Source organism: Ictidomys tridecemlineatus, chromosome 15 (genome assembly GCF_052094955.1).
Source record: "Ictidomys tridecemlineatus isolate mIctTri1 chromosome 15, mIctTri1.hap1, whole genome shotgun sequence".
Classification (NCBI taxonomy): Eukaryota; Metazoa; Chordata; class Mammalia; order Rodentia; family Sciuridae; genus Ictidomys; species Ictidomys tridecemlineatus.
In genome coordinates this window covers 11,725,868-11,734,104 of record NC_135491.1, presented here as the reverse complement: position 1 = coordinate 11,734,104, position 8,237 = coordinate 11,725,868, and the positions used below count along the sequence as shown (strand labels likewise).

Genomic DNA, 8,237 nt, shown 5'->3' with positions numbered 1-8,237 from the left:
AGTTAGAAATCTCCCGGGACCTGCATCGTGCCCAGCTCCCGAAGCCTTTCCAAGGGACTAGAACCAACTCCAAGCACATCCACTCAAAACCCAGCTGGTTCCCCCAGAAAAGAGGCAGAAGTCAGATTCATGACGAAAGGAAAAAAAATACTTTTTATTTAAGAAGTTTGAGGGGCTGATGGGGGTAGGATGGGAGGGGACAGAGGTCTAGTGGTGACCCCTCTCCCCTCGCTCCACCGAGTGCATTCTTGATGGACATAAGCACCTGACAGAAACAGGTTAGGAAGGTGGCGCCTGGACCCCGCAGCGCATGTTGGCTGGAACAGCAATGTCTGAAAAGAAACTGGATGAAACCAAGGGGCCAGGCAGAAGCCCATGTCCCTCCAAGGACCCAGGTACACTGCGCCCTTCTTTAGGGAGCTAGAGTTCTGGCCCTACCCCTCCTCCCTCAGACCCAGGAGTCCACACCCCAGTCCTCCTCCCACCAGGACCCTGCCAGGACCCCGGGTGCTCACCTATCTGCTGTGGTTTAGGCAAGTTCAGATTGTCCATGACCTTAACAAACTCCTCGCAGCTGAGAGTGAGCCGAGGGTTCAGAGTCCGCTCCTCCTCCACGGTGGACACTGTGTGTCCTAGTGACCAAGGTCGGGGGTAGGGAGAGGAAAGTCAACTGGTCCAGCACCTTGGGCAGCTCGGAACTACAATTCCCAGGAGGTCTTTGGGTGCCTCTCTAGCCAGGCACTAATGGGCTCTTCCCAAATCTGAGATTGCTTTCCCTCCCAATGCGCATTATGGGAAATGTAGTTTCCCAACAGTCCTCTGCACTCCACAAGGAAGTCCCAGGAAAACCCACGCCCTGCAGAATTCTAGAAGTTGTCCAGTTTCTATATCCACGCCCGGCACACCCAAGCACTTAATCTTTTTTGGCCAGAGGAATTTCTGGAATGTGTGTAGTCTCTGTGCCATACAAAGAATACAGAAGCTGGCTATCCCCTCAAAAGTTAGGTAAGCCCCCACCCCCTCCAGCGGGCCCTCACCATGGTAATCATGAGCAGGGTAGACCAGACAGTTGCCTGGAAGTGTGAAGATCTTTTTGTGGACTGAGTGGTACAAGGTCTTAGCACAGCCTGGGGAAGGAAAGGTCAGAGGTCAGTGGGTGAGCAGGACAGGAGAAGCCCTAAAATACCTTCCCTCAGGAAAAGGGTGGGAGGATAATCAGAGTAGCTAAGCCATCTCCCTCATCTCCTGCCCAAACCCCTTTGTCTAGGTAGAGGCAGAGGGAAGGACATACGTGAAGAAAAATGAATGGTGAGAAATTTGCCTTTATAATGTGGGATTGTAAGGGTGGGAAGAGAGATTCTGAAGCCCCCCAGGAAATGTGTCCTTACTCTGGGGACACTGAGGAAGGATTCTGGGCAAAGAAGTTGGACTAGAAGGTAATAAACCAAAGACATGAGGCCAAGCAGCATATGGAACAGTGGTTCCAACAGGAAGCTGGGCCTCGACTGGGATAGAGGCAAACCTCTCTGGAACATTCTTTTAACTTCCATTTCAACCAAAATTCTCCCATTTTATGTTGTGTTGGGAATGGATAAGAAGCAAATTAGTAGTCCGAGAGAGATGGCCACAGACTGAAATGAAGACATAGAGAGGGAGAGGGGGCCGGGACCTGGCTTCCCGCTGCCAGTGTGTGACAGCTGCCGCCATTTCTCTCACGTGGTCTTGCCTCTGCCCACAAGACAGCCTACTCCTCCAATCTAGTGTCAAGCCACATTCGTGCACATGCTCAACGGGCAGCCAGATCCTGAGATCCAAAACTAAACTCTCTTCCCACAGGAAAATCCCGAATCAAATCATCCTCTGCAGCTACACCCCGAAGCTGCAGAACCTTCTTACAGCTGAACCAGGGACCAAACAACCTCCTAGTGGCCTCTGAGCCGCTGATCTCCTGAGCACAACTCCACCCCACCACACCCACCAGCAGCTAAGGCCCTTGATGTGGTTTTCCAACACCTTCGTAAATTCTTGAATCTTCTTATTGAAACGTGACACTTCATTTCCCTCCCCTTGATCTAAGGGTCTGGATTATATATTTTGCTCCTAATAAATAGGATATTGCAAAAATGACAGAGTATAACTTCTGAGGCAAGGTCAAAGAAAAAATTAAGGCTTCTCTTTCTCTCTGGTCATTTTTTTTCGGGGAGGATACTCATGCAGCCCTCTGGAGCAGTCCACCAGGTGAGGAAGGGAGGCCTCTGCCAACAAGCACGGGAACTGGCAGCCATGGGAGGAAGCCACCCCAGAAGTGGGTCCCCAGACCCATCCAGCCTTCTGATGAGTACAGCCCACACCCTAAACTGCTCCTGGATTCTTGACTCTCAGAAACTTTGTGGGACAGTGAATGTTAACACTATTATTATTATTATTATTATTATTTTGTACTGGGGATTGAACCCAGGGGTACTCTTCCACTGTGTTATATCTCCAGCTTTTATTAAAATTTTTTATTTTGAGACAGGGTCATGCTAAATTGCCAAGGCTGACCTTGAACTTGGAATCCTCCTGTCTCAGCCTTCAGAGTTGCTAAGATTATAGAAATGTGCTACTATGCCTGTCTAATCATTGTTACATTTTGCAGTAATTTGTTTCACAGCAATAGATAACTAATGCACCCCTGGAATGTAAAACTGGCCCCCTAAAAATCTAAGGTCCACTCATTCATTCTTGTAAAACCCTGGCAAATATATAACCATATTTGAATCTTGCGCTGGATAAGGAGCGGGTCACCTTGCTGGAAGTCTGTCCGCCCACATCCACGGATCAGCAGGGCATCTCCAGTGAAGGCCATACTGAGGTCGTTCAGGACAAAGGTGACACAGCCTGGGGTGTGGCCAGGGCTGGCCCGGGTCTCCAAGGCCTGGCAGGGACAGGGTGTACAGAGACAGTCACCAACATGCTGGCCCCAGAAGCCCCACCTGGAGCCCCACCAGAGTCATATTAGAGGAAGGAAGAGATTGTGAGTTTAAAATGCTTAAAATCAGTTTAAAGTTTCTGAATGAAAATAACACCACAAAGCACAGCAAAACAAAAACTTAAAAGGAAAGCACATTTTTAATGTATTCACCATAGTGGTCAATATTTTCAATATATAAACAGCTGACAAGACAGTAGGAAAAAGATTAGCACACTACTATAAAAATGAAATATTAAACAGCCATTAAAAGTGCTGCTGCTAAAACGAAACCTAATGATGTTTCACACACACTTAACGACACAAAAAAAGACATTTGGTGTCCAGTAAGAGCAAAGAAACCGGTTACAAAGCATCTTGTACAGTGTGATATTTGCAAAAATTTATTCATTAACTCTAACTATGTATTTTATTCTTTGGGCTCTGTATTAAACTATGAATGTGCAATTTTACATAGATAAAATCCTTATGTGGGAAAGGTTCTTTTAAGCATGACTGAAATTTTAGAGGCCACAGAAAAACAAGGATAGATGTGACCACACAGTTCAACTTTTTTTTCTTTTTCAGTACTGGGGATTGGGCCCAGGAACACTCCATGACTAAGTTACATCCCTAACCCTTGGAAATTTTTTTTTTCCCTTTGAGATAAGGTCTTGCTAAGTTGCCCAGGTTGACCTTGAACTTGCAGCCCTCCTTCCTCAGCCTCCTAAATTGCTCAGATTAGAAGTATGTGCCACCATGTCCAGGCAACATGATGATTTAAAATAAAAAATCAAGTGGGGCATGGTGGCACATGCCTGTAATCCCAGTGGCTCAAAAGGCTGAGAATTTTGAGTTCAAAGCCAGCCACCTCAGCAAAAGCAAGGTGCTAAGCAACTCAGTGAGACCCTGTCTCTAAATGAAATACAAATAGGGCTGGGGATGTGGCTCAGTGGTTGAGTGCTCCTGAGTTCAATCCCCAGTACCCACCCCCCGCCCCCCAAAAATCAGAGTTAAAGGATATTTTAAAAAAACCCTCAGAGTCAATATTGGCAATGTATACACCAAAGTACTTTAAGGTGAAAAAAGCCACAATATATGAATAGCTCCCAAGCATCAATAAGAATTTCCAAAAGAACTGGGTGTGGTGGCACACACCTATGACCTCAGTGGCTCAGGAGGCTGAGGCAGGAGGATCGCAATTTCAAAGGCAGCCTCAGCAATTTAGCAAGGTCCTGAGCAACTTAGAGTGCTCCTGTCTCAAAATAAAAAATTTTAAAAAGGCTGGGGATGTGGCTCTGTGATAAAGCTCACCTGGGTTCAACCCTCAATACCAAAAAACCAAACGAATGAACAGCAGCAGCAAAGAACTTAGAAAGGAAAAGAACAGGCAGTTCACGGAAGATGAAATTAATAGTAAAAGATCACCAAAAAAGATGCTCAACCTCCTCAAAAGGAAGAAATGGAGAAAGGAAAGGATTAAAATTCTAAAAACGCGTATTTTCACTGACCAGAGTGACAACTATCAGAATTGCTTAAGGTGTGTTTGGGACGAGCCTTTTTATTTCCTGGGGTGTGGGTACAAATCAGTGTAGCCATTTTGGAGGGAAATGAGCAGTATTTATTAACATCTCAAATATGTACCCTTTATGACATCTCAAGCCACTTCTGGGATTCTGCCATCAAGAACCCCCGACACATACACATAGATGCCCACGTTGGGAGTCCTGTGGCCTCAGTCTCCACACTCAGCTCCCGGGAAGCCAGGGTCATAGAACAAACATTACTCTAATGACCTCACATCATGATTCAATTAGTCCCCACACACCCATCCCTCCTCCCTCTCAGTAGAGCTCCACCTCCCAAACCTCAGCCTCATCCAGGTCAGTCATCTGCTGATATCCAAGGACCCCACATGCGGATTCTGTGGCTCCCCACCAACTCACTCCACCTCTCCTTACTCCAGTTGGGTTCTGGGTGTCAATGTCCCTGGCCAACACTTTCCTAGTCTCTCTGGCAGCTTGGGTAGCCCCTGACTATTGTCTGATCAATGAGATCTCAGTAAGACTCCTGAGATGTCTAGGGAAGGAACAGGCATTGCTTTTTTTTCCTCCTGCCTCTGGCTCTAAATTCAAGGTGTGATGGCTGCAGCTGCAGCAGCCACCTTGCAACCAAAGGCACAATCCTGAGAATCCCACCAACCTAGTGCTGCTGAACTACCTTCTTCCAGATCTCCTATTGTAGGAGAAAATTAAACTCCTGCTTAGTTAAGACACGTGGTCATTTTTGTGTTTGATTTGGAGAAACAACAGGAGGCTGCAGTGAGGTGAGCAGGAGTGGATAGCTGGAAAGGATGTTGGAGGTGACAGGCTCAGTCAGACCCAGCAAAGTGAGAATGAGGCTCTGGGAGGGGACAAGCCAGAGAGCGACTGTATCAATCGCATGTTCTCTTAAACCATTCACGGGTTCACTTCAGCACAGTGGTGGGAAAATGGTCTTTTTAATATAGTTCTGGGTCAATCAATGTCTCTTTAGAAAGCAAAGTTGATATTGATCCCCACCTCACACCACACACAAAAATAAATAGTCAATGGACTACGAATCTAAAGATGAAAGATCAAACAACAGACTTTAGAGAAAAACATCAAATGAGTTTGTCATCTTGGAGCAGGCAAAGGAGTCTTTAGCACATAAAGTATTCACTATAAGCTGGGCACAGTGACACATGCCTGTAATGCCAGTGGCTCAGGAGGCTGAGGCAGGAGGATCAAAGCCGGCCTCAGCAAAAGGCACTAAGCAACTCAGTGAGACCCTGTCTCCAAATAAAATACAAAATAGGGCTGGGGATATGGCTCAGTGGTCAAGTGCCCTTGAGTTCAACCCTTGGTTACTGCAGCCCCCTCTTCCCCAGCAAAAATACCTGCATTCACTACAGAGCCCGAATGGATATGTTGAACTACAATAAAATTAAAATGTCTTTTTGTTTAAATGCACCATGAAGACAGCAGGAGGGGGAGAAGCTATCTACAAACAAATATTCAACAAAGTTATTAGATCTATAATATATAAAGATAACCTTCAAGTCAATAAGGTATACTATCTAATAGAAAAACATAGTAAAGAACTGAAAAAGAAATTGCAAAATTGGACATCCAAATGGTACGAACACATGAAAAGGTGCTCCACTTCATCTGTCATCAGGGAAATAAAAGTGAAACCGCCACAGGACATCACCACACCTCACCAGAAAGGCTGCGGTGAAAAAGACCGATGTGGAAAAATGGAAACTCTGGTACATCAGGGTGGGAAACAGGAAAAACCTACCCGTCCCCGGGCTCACCTCTTGGCACACGGTTGTTCCTATATGTCTTGTTTGCAGCAGAACTATTTATAATGCCCAAAACTGAGAACCAACTGCAAGCCCATGGACAAGAATGGATAAGTTGGGGTGTATGCACACTCGAAGGAGCAAACTGACTACACAGGACAACATGGTCCACAAGCCACGTCTAGCAGAAGTGGGCGAGACATAGAGAGGGGTCGGATCCAGTGGAGTGGAAGGGAGCAGGAGGGTGGTGTGGAGAGCAGGGGAGAAGCGGGAGATCTCCCGGAGCCTGTGGCACAGAGAACAAGTGCTGCTTCCTGAAGCTGCAGCTCACTTCTGAACCAAGGTGTGAAATATTTGCCTCTTGAAGAGGGCACAGGGATGGGATGAAAGGCAGTCCCAGACTGCTGGAGGTTTCCAGAGAAAAAGCAAGAGCTGATGAGGAGAGGGGGTGGGTAGCAGAGTGGCAGAGCACTTGCCCATCAGGGGTGAGGCCCGGTTCCATTCCCATCACCACAGCAAAGACAGAGGTGGAGGGGCAGAGAGAGAGGGGTGCAGAGAGAAGTTGTCAAGGATAAACACACACACATGGGCCTGGGTGGCAGGGATGTGCTAGGAGGGTGTCAGGAGACCAGGCTCTGGGTCCTGCACATGAAAGCCTTCTCATTGGCATCAGCCTCGGAGGCCAACCTGCCTCCTCTTCCTTCTTGCTGGGCTCTCTTACCTGGTTGCTAAATTCCCAAGCAGAATAAGCCCAATAAGTCTGGATCTGGAAGGTCCCCCAAAGACTCATGTGTTAAATAAAAGCTTGGTCTCCAGCTCAGGGGCTGCCGGAAAGTGGAGGAACTTTTAGTAGGTGGGGCCTAGTGGGAGGAGGTTAGGTCATTGGGGGTGTGGCCTTGAAGAGGATATGCCCCCCCCACTGTGATGTGCAGCCTCACCACAGGGCCACCAGATCACAAACTGGAACCTCTAAAACTATGAGTCAAAATAAACTTTTCCTTCTTATGTTTATCATCAAGTTGTCACAGTGATGGAAAGCTGACTTACATGCCCAGAGAAATCATATGAAGACAAACTGCAATTAAACTTCTAAAAGCAAAACACACAAAAAATAATCTCGAAACCAGGTCATACACAGGGCAGATGATTTCCAGAGTTAATACCTGCACAAGTGGCTCTCGGTATCAAAATCAGGCTAGTTTCATAAAAGAAATTGGAAGTTTTTCTTCTTTCTTTATGCACTGAAATGTTTTAATTACCTCTGGAGTTATTGTTCTGTAAATATGTGGTGGGTTCACTTATGGACCTGGTGATTTCTTTTTATTTTCTCTCCTTATTTACATTTTTTAAAAGGTGTTTTCCAGAGAAAACATCACTAAAGTCAGATGACAAACATTTCCAACACCCCCAAGTTTCCTTGTGACCCTTTCCAATCCATGCTTCCAATCCTTCCTCTACCCCTAGCCCCAGTCAACTTCTGACTTTCTGTTATTACAGATTAGTTTGCATATTCTAGAATGTTATATAAATAGAATCAAACAGTTAAAAAAACAAAAAAAGCACTCTCTGCAGCCAGATGGCAAGGGTTCTAATCTTAGTTCTATTATAGCTGTGTGACCTTGGACAAGTTATTCTACCACTCTGGGCCTGTCTGCTTCTTTGTAAAATGGGAATAATAACAGTACCCAGCTCATAGGACTGTTATAAGGAGTAAGCTACTTTGTATGTAAAGTGCTTAGAAAAATTCTCAGTACACAAGTGTTATTATAATAAAAATATGAATAATAATTAAGAATGTTTTAAAATTGAGAAAACAATTGATCTAGCAGAATCACAAAAGCTCCTGGTTTCAAATTCTGGCTCAGCCCCTTCCTTACTGTCTGATTTTCAGGCAAATTGCTTTTTTCTCTGAGCTTCCTTATCTGTGAAATGGGGAAAATAATTCTGAACTCACTTCAC

General features: G+C 45.7%; 1 protein-coding gene across 1 annotated transcript in view; it reads right to left on the bottom strand.

Moving 5' to 3' along the window:
* Positions 1–126: 126 nt before the first annotated feature.
* The window catches only part of Ethe1 (ETHE1 persulfide dioxygenase), a 30,980-nt gene continuing 22,869 nt past the window's right edge, over positions 127–8,237 (bottom strand). Inside the window, exons 6-9 of the mRNA XM_005338180.5 lie at positions 2,788–2,917; positions 1,038–1,127; positions 516–632; positions 127–332 (exon numbers count right to left, since the gene is read on the bottom strand). Of these exons, the coding sequence (XP_005338237.1) occupies positions 280–332; positions 516–632; positions 1,038–1,127; positions 2,788–2,917 (390 nt within the window). The 3' untranslated portion in view covers positions 127–279. The remainder of the gene's footprint in view (positions 333–515; positions 633–1,037; positions 1,128–2,787; positions 2,918–8,237) is intronic.